The 20,861-nt window shown below is 62.2% G+C and overlaps 1 protein-coding gene across 1 annotated transcript; it reads right to left on the reverse strand.

Annotated features, from left to right (window-relative positions):
- Positions 1-3,449: 3,449 nt before the first annotated feature.
- On the reverse strand, positions 3,450-17,626 carry LOC117639797 (neuroglobin-like). Its single transcript, XM_034375718.1, has 3 exons — positions 17,415-17,626; positions 6,491-6,722; positions 3,450-3,649 (listed from the first exon to the last, which is right to left on the reverse strand). Exons 1-3 carry the CDS (start codon positions 17,624-17,626, stop codon positions 3,488-3,490), a joined length of 606 nt encoding a protein of 201 aa, XP_034231609.1. The 3' UTR covers positions 3,450-3,487.
- Between the last annotated feature and the right edge of the window lie 3,235 nt (positions 17,627-20,861).

The raw sequence follows: 20,861 nt of genomic DNA on the forward strand, positions 1-20,861 counted from the left end.
TCCACGCGCCGGGAAAAGAGGAAAAGGTGGAGCACTTTCTGCGATGCTTCGCACTAAATTGTAGATTCTGAGGCCGACCGGCCGGCCTGTGTGAGAGCAAACTAAGATTGACGACTCCGAAACAGCGGCCCGCTCCCCTCCGGCCCCCGCTCCTGGACGCGCCCTCGTGGTCCATAGTGGTCCCGGCGGGTCCCCGCCCCGTCCGAGCATCGGGGCAGCGGGGCATCGGGGCATCGGACTATGATGTGTGTGCTTTGGCCGGCCGCTCAGCTCGGCCCCGCCGTAAACTTACTTTGGCAGCCCTAATTGTGATTTATGCTGTGGCCCCCGTGCCCCTGCCGCCCCCTGCGCCGCCCCCTGCGCCGCCCCCTGCGCCGCCCCCTGCGCCGCCCCCCGAGCTCCACGCCCCCGTCTGTCCCCGTTCGACCGGCGGCGTCCCCACTCTGTTTTCTCCCTCGCGCCCCAGTTCTCCTCCTTTCTCTCCCAGCTGCAGCGCCGCCCCCTCTCTTTCCTCTCCCCTTTTCTCTCTGTTTCACCCCTCTTTTGCTACCACCACTTTTTTTTTCCAGGCTCCGTCTGTGGCCTTGCTACCCCCAACACACTTGACCCACTAGCACCTGTGTTTTCTCGCTCTTTCTGTTTTTGTTCCATTTTTTGTGTTGGGTTCTAGTCAACTTTGTGGCCATCGAGTCACTTACGAATGTAAATTGAGACTCGCTTTTTGTGTATTGTCTGTGAGTGTGTGAGAGCGTGTGTATGTCTGTGTGCGTGTGTGTGTGTGACATTCCTTTCGAGTTTAGTCATTAAAACGGTGTAAGGGTGTTTCCGTCCAAAATCACGGCTGTACTCCGAGTGTTAATATGATTTTTACTTTTTCAATTAAATCGTATTGTTGAAATTTAATATCGCCCTTTCTTTTCCTCCACCTGCTGTGACCTTGCACACAATAATTTCCTGGGCCGCGCCGCGGGATGGCTGGCTGGCTGGCTGGCTGGCTGGCTGGCTGGCCAATCTCTGCCAGGCGCCGCCCCTACACTGAGAGAAGGGGTCGGTGCCTCACGATAAAACTGTGTTTTGTGGAACCCCCCAATGGCGACAGTTACACGAGTTCAATCCTTGCAACTGTTCAGCCGATGATCACAATAAGACTGCTAAATAGTGAGAGTGACTGAACCGCCAATAATAGTCAGCATGAAAGGACTCGATTAAACTGGCTTTAGTCATAGGCTTGATCGATGGTCAGTAGTCGCGACTAAAGCGTTTAGGTGTGGCACCGGAACACTGGCGATGCGACACTCAACACGGAAGTCGCGTTGCCATCGCCCAGCGCTCCGCCACATTCTCAACAGTGCGGTAGCTCAGTGGTCTCCGCGCCTGGAGGCTGGATAAGAAGCCGGGTTCGGGGGTTCAACTCCCCGTAGCGCAACCAGTTTCTTCTGGCATAGTATCTTTGTATACTATTGTGCTGTCAGGAGATGGACTGTGGGACACTTGGGACCCCAGGAAAGGGAGCGAGCTATCATTTTCTCGGTGCGTCCGCACACATTCGTCAGTCCAAGAGGCCCATCAATGCCGGCATCTCTCAGTCAGCCAGGTGGGCGAGTTGGTAGAGCGACGGACTCGTAACACGTAGGTCCGTGGTTCGAGCACTCGTTTTGAAGTCGTTTTTTCATCGGTTTACGTTTATGTGTCAGGACTAAACAGTCAATCGTCAGACCTTATCGCATTCAGTCACTGTAACAAGATTTGATTTAGTGGCAGTGGCTAAAATAGACAGACGACATGTTAGAAAAAGAGTACATCTCACAACTAAAGTAGTGCGACTAAACGATTTAAATGTGGCCATCGAACGTTTAATTGAACCCCCAGCGACCAAACAGATTGGTTGTCACAGCTGTAAGTTTAGGTGTGGCCCCAAAACATTTCCCTCAGTGTAATTTCATCACCAGGAATAATTCACCCCTGCCACGGAAGAAATCCGCGGGGAATATTGTCGTCATCTACGCTCTGTCACTCAGCGACACAAAAAAAAAATGGAAGAAAAAAATGAGCGGGTTGGCAGTGTAATGGGCACGATGATTGCTGCCTGTTCTGCCTGTCCTGCCTGGCACTTCCCCCGCCATTTTCCGGACGACATGCGGACGCGTGGCGGTGGCGGAGTGGCGGCCGTGGCGGCGGGGGAGGGAGAGACTTTTGATTAAATTCCCCGAAGACATGCTGGCCCTCCCCGGCACGCCCTGGGCACGCCCTCGGCACGCCGCCCCGGCCGTTCCGAAGCCGCGCTGAATGGCCGGTCTCTGCTTAAGGTGAGCCGACAATGGTCCGTGATTTGTAAGCCAGCGGCAAAGTATGAGAAATGGAGGCAAACCCCGGTTTAGCCTTTGTGCCCCACTTCGCTTCGCGCCCGGCTGCGGCCGACTCAAACCCTTTTTATGCCCCTTTCTTTTTTTGACACACGGTAAAAATATTGGGAACCGTATTCTGTACCTGTCTCCGCAGTTATCCTCAGAATCCGCAGCGAGAAGAGTGAGAGTTTTTTCAAGAGTTGAACGCAAGGCGGTGCTGCTGTGCTGCGCTCTGGTTGAAACTAGATTGTTCTGTCTGGGCGAGGATTAGAGACCGCGTCACAAATGAGAAGGCGACATGTTATACCACATTTATTACTCTACAAACCGCGACGGCCTCTAGAACACACACATACGCTCACTCACAGCACACAACACAGACGCTTTTTTTTTAAATACATAATGTACGTACAAACTTGGCGACAACACACTGACAATGATGAACACAGATAATACAGGGGTAAACGAACCATAAAAACAACGAAACACGAATAATAAAACACTGTACACATTTAAGGAACCAAAGAAAAACATTTACAATTTTTTTTATGCTCATGACATCACTCTCTCCGGGCCGCGACACTGTCGCTATCCGTGGGGGTTGACGCGTCCCGCGCGGCCGGATCAGAAAACAAAAGAAACATTTTGATTTTGGGCTTTGACCCCGCCGGGGCCGCACCACTGTGCGCGCCACTGCGGCGAGCCAGGCAGGCAGGCGCCCGGCGAGGGTTGGGCGGTCCGCCCGGTCCTTGCCTTGACGCCGAGGCGGAGGCCAAGGAGGCCAAGGTGGAGGCCGTGACGCACATCCTTCGACTCGACGCCCCGGCGTGCTAGCGGTGCTAGCCGTGCTGGCCGCGGCGGCCCCGTGGCCCCCGTGCCGGCCGGATGCTGCCGGGTGGCAACCTGGGCGCTGCAGCGGGCCGCACCGCGCCGGCTGGCAACCCTAGGGCGATCGGCCAGAGAGGAAGGAAGTGTCCCTTGAGGTAATTGACGTGATGCAGCGGTGGCGGAGGGGCCGCGGGGGGAAGGGGGGGCCGCGGAGGGGGCGGGGGGCGTGGACGCAGACCCGCTGCGCCCTGCCCGCCCCGCCCCCGCAGGCCCCACCCCGCCCCGCGGGGCGCGGCCCTCCCTGAAGGGGGCGCTCAGGACCCCGCCGTGCCCGCGGCGTGGCCTGTTCCCTCGAAGCCGTCAACCAGCGTCTGGATGATGAGCTTGATGGTCACCTTGTAGATGTTCTCCACGTTGGCGGTGTAGCGGTCACCCAGCGTCTGCTCCACCGCCTTGAGGAAGGGGCCCTCGATTTTCTGCAACAGAGAGACGGCGCGGGTCATGGAACGGGACCGGGGCGCACGGGGCACCGGGGCGCACGGGGCGACCACTCGGAAGGCAAACCGCAGCGCGCAGCGCGAGACCAACAGACGGCGGGAGTCGTGTGCCGTTCTGTTTGTTCTGCCTGAAACCGGCGCCGCCGCCTCGCCGCCGATCCGTTCACCTAACTTCCAACTTCCAACGCTCGGGCAGAATAAGCTGAACCTGGGCCATGGCCTCGGCGGGGCGGGGCAATTATACTGATTGCAGTGCAGCCTCGTTTGCTGCGTCTGGCCGTGCCGTACCGCCGTGCCGGGGCTCGCTGCCCAGCCCTGCCCAGCCCGACCGGGGCCTCGTCCAACATTTGCACAGTTCGTAAATGAAAAAGACATTAGGGGCGAGAGCGCCACACTGCGCCGCACTGCGCCGCACCACCACATCGGGGCGGCCGAGGGCGGCGTCAACACGCTGGACACGTGTTTGCACAGTGGACTATACGATACAAACAGGGCGGACAGGGCCTCGGACAGGGCGGGGGGAACACAAGGGGAAATCTATCGCCCGAGGGGCGTGCTGCCCAAACGGCCAAACGGCCACGAGCAGGTTCCAGGGCGGCCCTCTCGCTCCGAGGAGGAGAGGCGGACCATCAACACTCGAGAGATTACCATTATCATTTCTCAGGAGCGTTGAGCGTGATATTGTTTCTTTTGCGAGCCCGAAAAGAAACGAGATTGCGCGAGAGGGAGAAGCAGTGCTGAGGAAGGTCTGGCCGAGTGAGCCGAGGCATGGCAGCCATGGCGGCATGGCCGAGGCGAACGTCTTTCTTCCAGTGTCGCCGACAGGACACTTCCGCTCGCAGGACACAATCTACGACCGGGCGGCCCTGCCCGGCCTTTCCCCTCTCCTCCTTAACGCCGCCAGCAATAAGCCCAATCGAACAGCAGTCTCAGCCCGCAGTGGTATGCCTAGCACGACTCTGTCGCCCGCCACGCCACGCTCCGCGCCCCGCCGCGCCCCGCCACGCCCCCTCCCTCGCGGCCGCGCCACGCTCCGCCACGCTCCGCCACGCCCCCTACCACCCCAGCAACGACCCGTCGCCCGGGTCCGGGGGTCCTTGGGTCCGGGAAACATAACTCTGTCCAAATGATGAGGCCGTCGCTTGCACCAGACCACACCAGACAACACATCGCTGCTCCGGACGGCCCGGGACGGCCCGCGATCCGCAAAGGGGTTCCAGGTCGTTCTCGGTGGAGGGGCCCCGGCGCCGGGAGGAGCGCAGCGGGGCTAGGGGGGGCACGCGGCATCCCTCGCGGACTCCGGCACGGGGAAGTCGGCAACGCTACATTGTGTCGCTGACGAATACAAAGCTGGCGATTAGCGGGCGTGCCCAGAGCGACGCGCCTTATTAAGACACGTACGCGGCGGGGCGGGGCGGGGTGGGGCGGGGCGGGGCGGGGCGAGGCGCCTTAAACTGTCGCGCTGAGCAACGGCACGGCTTAATGGGAGAGCGGGCCGCGCCGCGTACCGCGCGCCGCGACGCACCACAGAAATCGATGGCCGTGTAGTCGCGCCGCGCGCCGAGCATGGCTGTGGCTGTACTGGGCAGCTCCGGCCGCTTGCGCCAAGGCTTGGCTCACAACACACAGCGCGAGTCGCGGGGATTTGGCTCGGCCATGCCATGCCACGGCTTGGCGCGGCGCGACTTTCGGATTTGGGCTTTCGCGCGCTGCTGGCTTTTGATCTGGCGGATCAAAGACGCGATCGGGAAGGAGCGGCCGGCATGCCGCGGGGCGAAGGCGGCGAAGGCGGCGAAGGCGGCGAAGGCGGCGGGCACTCAAAGCAGCAGCGCGGCATCGCGGCAGCGCGTCGCACGGGGAAGCCTCCAGCCGAGGCTGGCAGCAAGCAAGCCGGCAGCAAGCCAGGCGAGCGCGCTCCGAAACTAAACTGGTGAATTAGCCGACTCCAGCTCGGGCATCCACTATCTCGCCGCGCTGGCTTGGCTGCCTTGGCTTTGCTGCCTTGGCTTGGCTGCCTTGGCTTAGCTTGGCTGCGCGCTCTGCTTTTCAACTTGCCGAGGCGGGCACGGGCAGGCTGCTCTCGACCTCGCTACACACCGCTACTCTGCGGGGTGGATCAGGTGGCTTTCCTCTGTCATCCCACCCAATGGAAATGGAGAAGAGATGGGCTCAAATATTGGGCAGGAGTGAATAGAAACGTAGAATAAGGTGTGCCAGCCGGATGTAGGGTTAGAGTTCAAGTGTGCCGGTACCATCCTGGTACCATTGTGGTACCATCCTGGTACCACTGTGGTACCATCCTGGTACCACTGTGGTACCATCCTGGTACCACTGTGGTACCATCCTGGTACCACTGGGGTATCCCGATGTGGTACCATCCTGGTACCATTGTGGTACCATCCTGGTACCATTGTGGTACCATCCTGGTACCATTGTGGTACCATCCTGGTACCATTGTGGTACCATCCTGGTACCATTGTGGTACCATCCTGGTACCATTGTGGTACCATCCTGGTACCATTGTGGTACCATCCTGGTACCATTGTGGTACCATCCTGGTACCATTGTGGTACCATCTTGGTACCATTGTGGTACCATTGTGTTACCATCATGGTACCATTGTGGTACCATCTTGGTACCATTGTGGTACCATCTTGGTACCATTGTGTTACCATCTTGGTACCATTGTGGTACCATCCTGGTACCATTGTGGTACCATCCTGGTACCATTGTGGTACCATTGTGGTACCATCCTGGTACCATTGTGGTACCATCCTGGTACTCTTCGATGAATCCCATCCAAGGGCATGGGGCACTCACCCAGAAGTACTGGCTCTGGAAACCGTTGATCCGGCGGTGGCTGGCGCCGACCTGGCCCAGGTACGAGAAGAAGGAGTCCATGTCGTCGAGGCCGCGGATGCCCTCGTCCAGCGTGCTCATCACCTTGGTGGCGTGCTCTTGCAGCTCCTCACTGCTCGCTTGCTGCTCCCGCGTCTGCAGCGCGATGAACTTCTCGAACAGCGAGAGTAGCTCCTTGTGCTCCTCGAACAGCCTGCGCAGAGAGACGGGAGGAACGTGGGTTAGAACGTGGAAGTCTTCTCGAGGAACGGAGAATCCATGGCCGACGGTGTCTTCGTCTTCATCACAGTGTACTCAGTGGAAATGGGACAAGGGCACGGACTGTACGTCTGCGCGCGCAAAACTTGTTCGCGATAAGTGTGTTTGTCGAGCGCGACAGGTGACAACCCACCACCGTCGCACCAGCTGAAGGCAAAACCAGGAACAACCGAGTGCGGAAAATTCAGCAACCTTCGGTAACAATAAGGTAGGACCTCCGTGGGCCCGACCAAGAAGGATGGCTTCATTCTGAACCGCCACTGTAAAGTGGGGACTGTGGCGCCACCTGTGGGCCGTGACGCCAAAGAGCGTCGTTGCGAGGCGCCGCGGAGCTAACCAACCAGCACTTTGGCGAATCGTCCCTAAAATGACACCAGTGCGGGTTGCGGGGGAAGGCGCCCAAAAAGGGGGAGGGGTGATACAATTTCACGAGAATCAACCGTCATTTGCCTCGGCTTCTTCCTGCCTGATAGAATTCCCGGCGCCACGCTCCGCCACTCCACGCCCCGCGCCCTGCCGAGGCCCCGCCGCCACGCACGACCGCCTGGAGGGAAGCGCGCGCTTTGAAGATCGCGGCGGGGACTCTTATGTCGGGGCGAATTTCACGGCGGGGGTGGGGTGGGGGCTGCAAGATCAGCGGTACGCCTCAAAGCAGTGAACCGAGCACTTCCGGGCGTTCCAGTTACCGCGGGGCGGGGAGAGGTGGTGACTCACCACATCACAGGGCGGCCCCACGAGCCGCGCACCGCGGGGGTCGCGCGGTCCACCCGCGAGCCCCAAGGCGGGGAGGTTGACACGCCAAGGGATGCCGTGCGAGAACGGACGCGGCCTCCTGGAGGAGGGGGCCCACTGTAAACTGTAAATACGACGGACACCGCCCCCTGCCTTTTCCAAGGGCACCGAGATGCGCGCGGTACAGTGGTACACGCAACCCGGAAGGCGCAAGCGCGCAAGCCTTGGCCGGCTCGGCCGCCTTGGCCGCCTCGGCGAAGCCCAGTGCGGAGGAATATTGCCCCGCCGGGCTGCCAGTAAACTACACAGCGGTGTGAGGCAGGAATTGCGAAATTAGCGTTGGCCGCTCGTTTACCCCCAAATATTTGCAAAGTTCGCAGAGCCGGGCAGCGAAAAAAAAGAAGACGAAGAAGCAGGAGAGAGAATCCCGGAGCGTGCTAGCGCTGCTGTAAGTCCCGTGCCTTCCCCCCGCCGCCCCGCAGCTCCGCTCCCCGGCGGTGAAATTCCTCCTTCTTTATCCCTTCCTCGGTCGGCCGGCCTCGGCCCTCTCAGCGCGCATCCCAGCGCGGCCCCCCGACGGCCCCCGCAAAGCGTATGACATGATATGCCGAACGAGCCCCGACTGGGCCGCCCCGGCCGCCCCGCCCCGCCCCGCCCCGCCCCGCCTCGGCCTCCTCCCGAGCCCGGGCCGGGCCTCGCCTCCCCCTCGCGCGGGCCTCGCCAGGAGTTAGGCCCCTAAGTGGAATGGGACCCCTGGGGGCAATGATAAGGGTTTCCCGTAGGCCGGGGGAGGGCTGGCTCGCGGGCCGGCTCGCAGCGTACACCACGGCCTGCCCGGCCCCGGCTTGGCCGGCGAGGCGTAGCCGCGGCGGGGCGCACCCTAACTCCAAGACAAGCCGCCAGCCTCCCCCATGGCCGGCAAGGCGCCGGACTGCGGTCCGCGGAGAGGACGGCAACGACCGCCTCGCCTCGGCAAAGTTGTCGAATAAGAAGCGTCTTCCCGGAGGCTGGACTTGCTGACTGCGGCGGTGCGCCGCGGCGGGGACGTGCATGCCGTCCACCGGGGAGGGGAGGCGCCGATTGCCGACAGGTGGTCGGGCGGGCTGCCGTTTAAGACGCGCGGCGAGGGGAGCCTTCATCACTTATGGAGCGCGCCGGGCACCGGAAGAATGAATGGAGAACGAAGAAGCCTGCAAAGCGCGTGCCAGCGGAGGCCGAGATCACCCAGCCGAGCGAAACGTTTCGGAAGAGATGTTTGTTATCGCGCGCCGCGAGCAGGCTGCAGGGCGGCCACCCCACTGCCAAGTGGAAATGCTGGCGGTGGTGCTGCGCCGAGGGGCCGAGGGGTGCGCGGCGCGTGCACCTGTACCAGCAGGGAGCCTGAATGGCTCTCGACGCGTGTGCCACGACGCCTTGCCGCGACGCCTTGCCGCGACGCCTTGCCCCGCACGCAGCCCAGCCCCCGGCCCGCGCGCCCCTCGCCGCCAAGGACGGCCGGCGGCACGGCGTGGCGGTGCAGGGCCCGGCCCCGCTCGGCAGGGCACGGCGCCGCGGGCAGCACCCCCGTATCGACCAGCGTCTCATCCCCGCCCCGCACCGCCCCGCCCCGCCCCGCCCCGCCCCGCCCCGCCGCGCCCCGCCCCGCCACGCCCCGCGCCGCGCTGCCCCGCATTGTCACGTGAGCGTTATTTTTTCATCGGCCAGACAGACACCTGTACCTCGGTCCCTCAGTCTTCGTCGCCGGCCCGCTTGGCCGCCATGCTGCGGCCTGCCCACCCCGAGGACGTCGCCGACCGCCGCGCCGGCCGCCACAGGTGGTGGCCGATGTCCGTTGCCTGGCCTTAGTGGGGCACGGTGCCGTCCAGGGCGGCAGCCAGGCAATCTACCACAAGTCGTTGCCTACCTGCTCCGCGGCCCAGCCCGCGTCCGAGACAGTGGGGTCGGGAGACCACTCCAGCACATTTTCCCTTTCAACTTTTTGTTGCGGTCGATCGTTGATGCCTCGATGATGACACACTGGGTGGGCTGTGCGTGTGGATGTGACACACGGGAACGCCCCTCCGCGGCCTCAGCGCCCCGCCCGCCCCGCCCGCCCCGCCCGCCCCGCCCCGAGGCGAAGAGGGCGGAGCGGAGTGGATCGGGAGTGGAACGGCGACGACACACCGACCGCGGTTAAAAGCGCCACGTGCGCAGGCAATGCAGTGCTTTCCTTTTTTCCCCGTCCCGTTTGGCCCTCGCCGCCATCGCCTCACCGGCGTCTTCGCTCTCGCCGGCCTCTCTCTGCGCCGCCCTGCGGATGGCAATTAACAATACAATTTCCTCCTTATTGTGGCCTCGCTGGCCCCGCTGCCTCGCTACCTCGCCCCGTCGTGACCTCCACGACTACCCAGCCCCCCTCCCCCCGCGTCTGCCAACTCGGCCACCGCCTCCCCCCCCCCTCCTCGCTCTCCGGGCCCAACCTCTCTGATTGCAAAACGGGGAGCAAGGAGACCAACTTTCGCAATGCCGCAGGGCTCCGGGTGGCTCCGGGTGGCTCCGCCCGGCCCTGCAGAACGCGTTTCCAGCATCGCCAATCAGCGAACTCGAGTAAAAGTGACCGCCCGGGCCGCCCGGCTCGGGTCCGGCGCGCTCACCACCTCCCTTTCCGGGGCCAATTACCGCCTATAGTTGCAGCCGACGACAAGCGGCAGCGGCCCGGCGGCCCGGCGGTCAGCGCCGGGCAGGTAGACCTCCCCGCGCTGGGGACGCAGCCGTGCCTCGACATTGCCTACCTCCCAGGCGCTCCGAGGGATCCAGGGACCACGCCCTGGTCCTCGCCCCGCCGGCACCCAGCCACACCCAGCCACACCCAGCACCTTGTCGGGCCGAGCGCTGCTTCGCCCGAGTCGCTTTGCTGAGGAAGCGTTTTCGATTCGCGAGGCTCCCCCTTCTTCGTCCGCCCCGATCCTCGCCGACAGGCTGTCGCCGCGTCGCGCCCCACCGCAGCGATGCCGACGAGTCGCTTTGTCTCTGTCGCACACACGGGGCCGAGGGGGAAATCACTCTTAAAAACTGTGACCCGACTACTCCCTATTACGTTCTATCCTGATTTAGGCTAAAATCGGACCCTAAATAGGGGAAATTTTAAGATATTTGGCTATTACGCTATTACTATTACGCGTAATACCAGGAATCGGTGACCCGACTATTACGCGAGTGGTTTCCCCCTCGCACGGGGCGCTGCGTGGCGGTGCGAGAGGGACGGCGAGCGACGACTCGGAACGCCGCGGCAGGGCAGGTCTGGGCTCAGTCCTGGAAACGAGTGCCACCGGCCGCGCGCCCGCTGCCAAGGTCCGTCCTCTGCCCTGGAAACGGGTTCCCCGCGAGGTTCCACGGCTCCGCAGCGGTTTTTATGATGCGCCGCTGCACAGCGGTACGCAGCTAGAGAGGCGGGCTGGGCGGGCGAGACGCGGGGGTGCCAGGCGGCCACATTCGCGGCGCTGGCAAGAACCACCCCCGACCGGCGCCGACGACCACCGCACCCTCTTTTGCTTTGTTTTCTCCACTTTTTGCGCTTTAATTTCTTTCGCCTCGGCGTCCGTTCCCGCCACTGACCACCACATCGTCGGCCAGCGGAGAAAGAGCGAGATAGAGAGAAAGAGCTGCCGGGTCGGCTTTTCCCCAACGCGACCTGTCATTTCATTTTTGCCGTCCCTTAACGCCGTGCCCGCAATCGTAATGACGAACTTTCCCCGCCCCGCCACTGCGTCTCGGCCCGGCCCCCAAATTCTCTCCGCGAAACAGGGCCGCGTGGGTGGGGTGCGACTTTGCAAGTCGACTACACTAACCACACGTTATTTCACCGAGGCAGCCGGCGAGGTGACTGGGCCGTCAGACCGTCAGGGCGGCACTTTGGCTGCAAGTAAATCATTGCATAATGTGCGCAACTTCCGCCATCGGAGTGGAGTCGCCCGGCTGTTCATCTCACTCTACTCTCGGCCTGCCTCGCCTGCTCCGGCACGCCGTCTCTCTCCCCTTCCCTCTCCTTCTGCCCTCGCCCCTCGCACGTCGGTCCGTCGCAGCTCCTGGAACTGAACTTGCTGGCGGCGGCGCGGCGGTTCTCGACAGACGACGGCGGCCAAGCGACAGCAAGCGACAGCCCAGCAGACTGATTCCGAGAGTCGTTTTCGTCGCTCTGTCTCGCTCGCGCTCATGGGGCGTTCTTAAGGGCGCGGGGGGGACAGAGCGATGAAAACGACTCTCGGAATCAGTCTGCAGCGACAGCAAGCGACAGCCCGGCCGCCCTTTGGCTCCGCGCAGCTCCACGCTCCGCAACAGTCCCGCTGGGCCCGGCCGTGTCTCGCTGCGTCTCGCTCCCGACGGCGTGCGCAATTAAAAGTTTCGGCGAGGGGAACACCGACCGACATACAGCCGCAGACCGACTCCGCGAGCAGCCGCGCATATATATGTAAGCACGTTTCATTCATTCGAGCCATCGCGGTCTCTGCGTCGCGGCGTCGCGGCGTCGGCGAAATCGGAACTTTTTTAGCAGATGATACGTTCACGTATCAGCGTGCTTGTACTCTCGTGCAGAGAGTACCGAGTTTCCGGCTAGCCAGGCAGCAGTTGCCTCGTTGCCTGACTAGCAAGCCTAGAAGAGGTCGAGCGCCTCGCTGGCAAGGCAGCGGCTGGCTGGCCTGCCAAGAAGAATATGAGCGGAGGGCCCTCAGCGTGCCGCGCCGTCGCGCCGCGCCGCGCCGCGCCGCGCGCCGCACAATGAATCGGGGCGCCTGCGGGGGCTCGGGTTGAGCGCGCGTAGAACCTCGACACCCAGTTATCTAGTTCTCATAAAGTGCGTCCCTCACGTTGCGCGCTATGCCGCTCCCCTTCCTCTCGTCACGAGACACTGGTATAGCACGCATCGCGCAGCAGCCCCCCGCGCCCCTTCCTCTGCCGAGACGCCACGTCCACCGCGCCCCGCCACACCCCGCAACAGTCCAAACACACACACACCCACTTGAACCTTGAGTGCGTAGAACGCATAGTGCAGCGCCCCCCCGAACCCCTGCCCCTCTCGAGAAGCGGCGCGCCGGCAGTCGGCAGTGCACGCCACTCATGCTTATCTTGAGCGTCTCGGGTTCGGGTGTCGCAGGCCGCGGCCGGCCGGCCCTGCTTGGAGATGAGGCTGGCACGCTGCGTCCGGCGAGGCATCCCGCCCTAGTACCGAAAACAACTTTTACGGGTGTTGAGTATTCATGTGATTAGCCACCAAATTGTGCATCCTCGCTTTGAAACAACGAAAATACCCAACACAAGTGGTATCCGACATATGAGTGTCCCACCGACATTGCGAACATGTTTAACACAAAACAATGGCACGTTAGGACATCCAAAAGTTAAAATAATATTTACATTTTCGTGAATTATTATGCGTAAGAAATTTGTCAAATGAACAGTTCCGAGTGTTTACTCTTTCAAATTAATTCACAAAATGTCACTCATCATCGTCAAATTTTTCTACTAATAGTGGAGATAAAAACATCACACATTTAAGTAAACATTCTCATTAGTATCATCTGCTTTCACGTTAGCGTTAGCGTTAACGTTTTTTAGCAGATGATACGTTCACGTATCAGCGTGCTTGTACTCTCGTGCAGAGAGTACCGAGTTTCCGGCTAGCCAGGCAGCAGTTGCCTCGTTGCCTGACTAGCAAGCCTAGAAGAGGCCGAGCGCCTCGCTGGCAAGGCAGCGGCTGGCTGGCCTGCCTAGAAGATTATGAGCGGAGGGCCCGCAGCGTGCCGCGCCGTCGCGCCGCGCCGCGCCGCGCCGCGCCGCGCGCCGCACATGGATCGGGGCGCCTGCGGGGGCTCGGGTTGCGCGCGCGGCGTATAACCTCGACACCCAGCTCTCTATTACTCATGAAGTGCGTCCCTCGCGTAGCGCGTCGTTACGAGACGCTGCTAGCACGCATCGCGTAGCTGCCCCCCTCGCCCATTCCCTAGCCGAGACGCCACGTCCCGCCGCGCCCCGCCACACCCCGCAGCAGTCTACACACACTCGCACTTGAGCCTTGAGTGCGTAGAACGCATAGTGCAGCGCCCCCCCGAACCCCTGCTCCTCTCGAGAAGCGGCGCGTCGGCAGTCGGCGGTGTGCGCCACTCTTGCTTATCTATCTTGAGGTCGGGTTCGGTTGGCGCGCCGGCCGGCCGGCCCCGCTTGGAGATGTGGCTGACACGCCGCGTGCCGCAAGGCGCCTTGCCCTAGTACCGAACACAACTTTTACGGGTATTGAGTATTTATGTGATTAGCCACCAAATTGTGCATCCTCACGTTGAAACAACGAAAATGATACCCAACACAAGTGGTATCGGACATATGAGTGTCCCACCGTCATTGCGAAAATGTTTAACACAAAACAATGGCACGTTGGGATATTCAAAAGTTATACTAAAATTGACATTTTCATGAATTATCATGTGTTAGAAATTTGTGAAAAAAAGAGTTCCGAGTGTTTACTCTTTGAAAGAAATTGACAAAATGTCACATTCATACATTTCAATAAACATTCTCATAAGTATCATCTGCTTTCACGTTAGCGTTAGCGTTAACGTTTTTTTTTGTTAAAGGTCACTAACGACTATGAGTGGTCAGGAGAGGGAAGGGAAAGGGAAAAATTTTGACTGAGCTGCTTGGAGCGCACTGGCAGTGCCGGGCAGTGCACTGGCCGGCCGAAACGGCCAAAAGTAGCCAAGACTTTGCTTCGCTGGATGTAGCCGTGCACGCGCGAGCGGAGACGCACGCAGGCGTGTAACATTTCAATCATAGGCCGGGGCGCCTGTGCCTGTGGGAGGGGGAGGGGGTAACCGCGCGTGGTTCCGTACCAAGGCAATAGCCCACCCCACAGCAGCACCACCACACACACTCGCTCACACTCACACAAGCGCCACGTCAGCACAGCGTACAAAAAGTCTCTCCCTCCCTCCTCTCGCTGCCGCCCGCTGCCGCCACACCGCCGGACTAACGTCGCGAAAGCCGCGCACGCTTGCGGTCTTAACAGACCCTTCCCCCACCCCACTGGTTTTTTGTTTCTTGCCCTTTTTGCCTCGCGGGAAAGAAATGTGCACGATAAAAAGAGAATAAAAGTTGGGAGGCGCACATTGCCGCGCCCATTACTGGCGTTGAGTGACATTTCGCGACCGTGCGTTGAGAAGGGGCGACAGAAAAAGTTGTCGCACTGGCGGTATTCGAACCCACGGCTCCGTGTCAGGTCGGCTTTTCGCGCAAGGCCGCCGCCTTGGCCTTGGGGGCCGTTGGGGGCGTGAACACGGCCAACACGGTGCGGACGGGGTTATCTGGCAGGTACCTGCACGAGGGGGACGCGACGAGGGGATCAGTCTTGGGCGAGAGTGTGTTGATGCTGGGGCTGCAGGGGCAGAGGGCGGGGCGGCGGGGCGGCGGGGCGGCGGGGCGGCGGGGCGGCGGGGCGGCGGGGCGGCGGGGGAGGGGCAGGGGCGGGGAGGAAGAGCTTAGCAGTGGCAGCGGCGGCGACGGTAGCGGCGTGCCATCAGTTTGCTACGGGGCGGCGAGGGAGAGGGAGGGGCGAGGGGCAAGGGAGCGGTCGATTCAGGCTGTGGAGCTGAGCCTCTCGCTCTCTCTCTCGCTCTCTTCCTCTCTTCCTCTCTCTCCCTCTCTGTCTGTCTCTCTCTCTCTCTCTCTCTCTCTCTCTCTGGCCCTGCCTGCCAGCCCTGCCTGCCCCTCCCTTACATCCAGGCCCACTGCCCCCGGCGCCACCACGCCACGCAGGCCGTCCCGGGCCCCGGCACCTCGGCTCGCATGCCGAGGCTGACTGCACCGGAGTCACGCCGCGGCCCCGGCGCCCCCGCACCCCCCACAGCCGAGGGCCTAACAGGCGCTAACTGGACGCCGCCGTCAAGGGACGTCTTCCGCACGGGCAGGGCCGAGCAGTGGCGGTGTAGGGCGACGCGTGCCGGGCTGGGCTGTGGGGCTGCGGGACTGCGGACGCCTCAAGCCTCGCCTCGCCTCGCCACTCGGAAGCAACAAGTATCATCGCCACTATGCTGCAGTCACTTACTGACAAGTTGGAGTGGCTTTCAGGGCCCCCGCGAGGGTGGCGTGGCGGCGCTGCCTTGGCGCTGCCCCGGGGGCGTCCGTCTTGGCGTCCGTCGCGTCCCTTCCGGTGCCTCTCCCGCCGCGGCTTTCAAACTTTGCGGCCGGCAATGCGCGCGGCGTCGGCGGCCGAGTCAGAAACACCCAATGCCGCCCGGAGCGCGGCACAACAGCGCTCCAAAATTTTATTTGACTCGTTGACGCCGCAAGGGTCAGGCTGCAGGCAGCGCCTCGCTGTGCCGGCCGGGGTGGCCCAGGGAAGAGGCATCGGTCCTCGACACTCGGGTCGGGCGATCGATTCGTTACGGATCTCCTCATTGACTGGTCCAGTAGAGAGACTGGCTTTCAATTTTACTTTGAATACATTTTTGTGTTAAAATGTGTTCGGCAATTATTGAATAGAGAAGAAAATGTTAAAGCAAATAAACCGGCCTCCACCCTGGGGTCCCACAACGGGGTCAACAAGGGCCCGCCCCGGCACAGCCTCGGTGCTGCAACCTCGCCCAGGCAGCCGGGCAGGCAGGCAGGCAGGCAGGCAGGCAGGCAGGCAGGCCGCACGGCCCTGCCTGCAGCAGTCTACTTGAGCACGCCGTTCTCGCTCGCTCTCGCCCCGCCGTGTCTTTGTTGCTTTTCCTTTTGCTCTCTCTTGTGCCACCACATCCTTTTGCACACCACGGCAACCCCCATGCACGCACACATGCACTCACACAAGCGCAGAACAGAACACACTCCAGACACACATACAGACACCGACATAAAAAGACACACCCACACACACGCACTCTCACACGTGCGCACAGCCCGGCATAGCCCCACGGTACCGTTGAGGTATACACGTGCTTGTTGCGACTCCCCCAGCCGACCTTTCTCATCTCCCTGGACCCGGGCCGCTCCGGAAGGAGGCTCTGGCCCGCCCGTTGTTCGGAAGGTTCGCAGACAATGGCGTCGGAAGGGGAGGGGGAGGCACGAGGCGCGGCGCGGCCGAGACAGCCCAGTCCGGGCCGCGGGCCGCGGGCCGCCACCCGCGAAGCGCCGCCAAGTGTTCCCGAGTTTACGGAGTATAAGAAGGTGGCCGGGGTGGAGTCGAGTGGAATTTGTGTGGAAGGGGAGGGCGGCGTGGAGGGAAGGGCGGCTTTTTCGCGCAGCACCGCGGCAGCAGCGGCAGCCCGACAACAAAGTGCCCTGGCCGAGGGCCGAGGATCTGCCTGCTTTTTGTTTGTGATATCTTTACAGCTCTCTGACCTCGACTGGGCTCGACGCCGTGGTGCTTCGCGCCTCGCCCCTCTTCGCCCCGCCTCGCCTCGCCCTGCCTCGCTCGCCCTTTTTCCAGCTTTCCGATGGGGTAAGGGCGACGTTGGCCACGGCCGCCCGGCCGCCAGGCCAGGGCGACGGCGCACCGAGTTCCCGGAGGAGTTCGGGCGTGGCGGGGCGCGGCGGGGCGCGGCGGGGCGCGGCGGGGACGGCACGGCGACCAGGAAGATGAAAGTGAGAAAGTTGGCCGGTGCGGCTGCCTGGCTGGGCTCCCTGCGTCGTTGGCTCCAGCCCCAACACCAGCACGGCCAGCACGGCCTCCGCGGCAGCCCCGCCAACGCGCCGCGGGCCTCGCTGCTCCATCGCTGCGCCCTGCGGCGCCCCTCCCCTGCATTTGTTTCTTTGGCTCTAATCCTGCTCCGCTGGAACTTGGCGCGGAAACGCCCCGGACCGGCGCGGCCCGGCAGGCCTCGGGGAGCGCGGCGTTGGCGCCGTTAGCACTGTACAAACCATCCGTGAAACAAAAGCTCGTACTCACTTGATAAACATGTTGACCCCCGTCGCCTCCATCTCGCGGTTGATCCCTTTCCACGAGGCGACCATGGTGTACTTCTGCTTGGCGGTGAGCGGTAGCCGCGGATCCGTGGCGGGGGGCGCGGGCAGGTCGTCCTTGCCGCCGCCCCCGCCGCCGTCACCGCCCCTGCCGCCGCCCCTCTCGGAGGCGGCCAGCTTGCCCAGCTCGCAGCCCATGCTGCCGCTGGCGCCGCTTCTGCCGCTGGTGCCACGCCGCGCGATCAAGTGGTGCGACGCGAGTCGCACAACGCCGCCCCGCGACGCCACGCACCGCGCACCTCCTCGCCGCGCACCGCCTCGCCGCGCGCCCCGCGCTCCAGTCCGCGCTCAGCGCGCGCCGCGAGCCTGCAAGCACAACAAGACAGGGGTCCGTCAAGACACACTTCGCGAACAAATGCCATAAACAATGCGGGTAGCAATGTCCCTTTCCTCGGAATAGTCCATTTCTATCCTTGATTTCGCGAGCCTGCGCGCGCATGTGCGCCCTGCCCTATATCGTCCCCTCCTCGCCGCCCTCTCCAGATTGGGCTTCAAATCACGTCATCCTCGCGTGGCGGATAGCGCGAGGAAGTCCGGACGGGGACGGAAACCAAGTCATCTTTAATTAATTAGCTCCCTGACCCCCGGCAGCCAGGCAGCCAGGCAGCCAGCCAGGCACACGTGCTGAGGGCCCATAAGGCGCACCCTTCGGCCCCTCGGCCGTCCTGGTCGCCATCTTGTCCTCGGCCGGAGCAAACCCTATCAGCAGTGGCGCGGCCGGCGCGGCCGGCACGGCGGGGAGACGTCGTCCCTAAATCCACTCTAGCCCTTTTTTCCCTCCAGAATGTCTCCCCCTCAATCCGGGCGCCTCGGCCGCCCCTGCCGGCCCTTCCCGAGATGAGGTCAGATTGGCGGGGCCCCGCCGTCATTAAGGGCAGTGTTATCACTCAAGGTGCGAGCCCTTCGCCCCGCGTGGCGCCCCGCGTGGCGCCCTGCAGCCCTTCAAGGCCCTCGCCCAGGATAGATACCGGCCTGAAATAGCATGCCGCGCCGCCACGCCGCCGCATCGAGGCGAGGGCCCCGACAATACATCCACCTGTGCATTCCCTCGCTCGCCGCCTCGACGCCCCCCCCCCCCCCTTCCACTCCTGGGCCAATCAGTTACTATCCGGGGTGCCGGCTCGGCGCCGGCACGCGAGCCCGCCCAGCCCAGCCCTGCCCCAGCCCCCGGGGGGAGCAGCCGGTCTGCTATCACACCGCCGTCGCTCCGTCCGGCCCACGCCCCCAAATAAAATGGGAGGCAGCTCGCTCCTGCCTCCCTCCTCTAGGCCTCCGGCCTTGTGTGCGTGCGCCGTGCGCCGTGCGTGCCCCGATGACCTCATCAGGCCCGCAATATCTCCCCCTGCCTGTCCATCCTGACGCGGCCACGCCCGGCCCACCGCCGTGTGTGTGTGTGTGTGTGTGTGTGTGTGAGAGAGAGAGAGAGAGAGAGAGAGAGAGAGAGAGAGTGAGTGTGTGTGTGTGTGAGTGAGTGAGTGAGTGTGTGTGTGTGTGAGTGAGTGAGAGAGTGTGTGTGTGTGAGTGAGAGAGTGTGTGTGTGTGTGTGTGAGAGAGTGTGTGTGTGTGAAGAGAGAGAGAGGGAGTGTGTGTGTGTGTGAAGAGAGAGAGGGAGTGTACGGCCCACACGTGTGGAGAAAAACGATCAATCAATGACGAATCGCATCGCAACAAAAAGCAGAGGGATGGGCCGAGCGCGAACCGCAGATCGTTCGCGGAACAGGAATTATGTAGCAGGAATCTCTCCGCTATAACGGGACGGGGATCAACGTCGTGATGCAATGCTGCAATGGTGGGCAGTCGCGGAATCCAAATCCTACACTGCTTCAAGTTCCCACCGGGTCCCGCCGGGCCAGCGGGTTGCCTACGCTCGACTGCGCGGGCGCGCGGCGCGCGGCTGCAGGCTCTGGAGGCTCTGGACGCCTCTCCCCTCTTCATTCCCGCAGTATCAAGAGCGATCTCCGCGCGTCGCTGTTACTTGGTGCTTCGCGGCCTCGGCGGCGTAGCCGGCGTAGTGGCCGCCCCGCCAGCCTCAGAGCACACCGACGACGACACGGCGACCACGGCGCACAGAAAGGGACAGCTGCTGAATTAAAAATACTTGGTCTTCCGCCCGCGCGCGCGCGCCCTCCCCCGCCCACCACGCGATACTTGAGGGGGGCCCACGAGGTGCACAACACGCCGCGCCCCGCCCCGCCCCGCCCCGCCCCGCCACACCGCGCGTGGTTCTCTATTTCAATTCTCGGGATAAATGTCGCCGCCAGGAAAAGTCACTCGGTCCGCCTCGCTCTCTGTCTCTCTCATTCTCTGTCTCTCGCTCTCGGTCGCGCGGGGATTTTCCGCGTGAATTCCTGTCTCGCGCCAAACCGCCGAACGGGACGCGGCTGAGTAGGGACACGAAAAAAATAATTTAAAAAATCTCATTCAACGAACGTTAATGAAAGCAGATGATACTCGTTTGGTTTTCTTATACGGGGTAGTATGCGGGCTCATTCCAAAGATAGTATTTAAAATTGTGTATGAAACAAAATACATACACCCGAGCGAGCTGGCCGGTGAAGGTACTTTGGTACTGGCCGCGCCGAGCTGTGGCTTGCACCGCCCGCCGCCGAGCCCGAGCGCCCCCGGCCGGTCCGAATCGGGAGGCATTGTTGCGCGTGGCAGGCGGGGAGGGATTGTCAATGCGAGGAGAGGGTGCCATTGTTTACGCCCGGTGCCGCTGGCGCTGTACCGCGGAGGGATTGTCGAATTCCGCGCAGGCTGCGCCTCACCGCCAGCCGGCCAGACACACCAGCCCGCCCCGGCCGCCAGCCCCTATTATATTGTTGGGATACGCGCTTGGTTTCTGGACTCGAGAGTAAAAGCACGCTGACACCTTCATTTGTGTATAGTAGTTTTAAGTATGTTTCAAGTGTTAAGGTATCATCTGCTAAAAAATCATGATGCTGCGAGGTTACGGTAAGAATACAATCGTTATCGTTTTGAATTCAACGGGATCAGATCGAACAACGAGCAACGAACAACAGCAAGTTGAGGAAGTGGAGATTTCTCCGAATGATGGCGTTGCTTTCACTTTATTTTCCCCGAAAACCAGGTTGGTGGTTGGCAGCAGTGGAGCCGCGCCACGCGGAGGGCACGTCGTCGTGCCAGTGGCTGGCTGGCTGGCTGGCTGGCTGGCTGGCTGGCGGTCGCCCGTTCATGGGCGTTGCGCTGAGCGCGTTGGCGCAGTACAGTGTGATGTCGCGCCTTCGCTCTCACTCTCTCGCACCCCTACACGTCATGGGCGCCACGAGGGCGACAGCGAGACAGAGAGACGGAATCTGCCTGCTGCGTTCCACTGCGCTCCCGACCCTCGGGTAGATTCCCACAATCATCA

This window comes from Thrips palmi, unplaced genomic scaffold (assembly GCF_012932325.1).
Source record: "Thrips palmi isolate BJ-2018 unplaced genomic scaffold, TpBJ-2018v1 HiC_scaffold_1, whole genome shotgun sequence".
NCBI classification, from domain to species: Eukaryota; Metazoa; Arthropoda; class Insecta; order Thysanoptera; family Thripidae; genus Thrips; species Thrips palmi.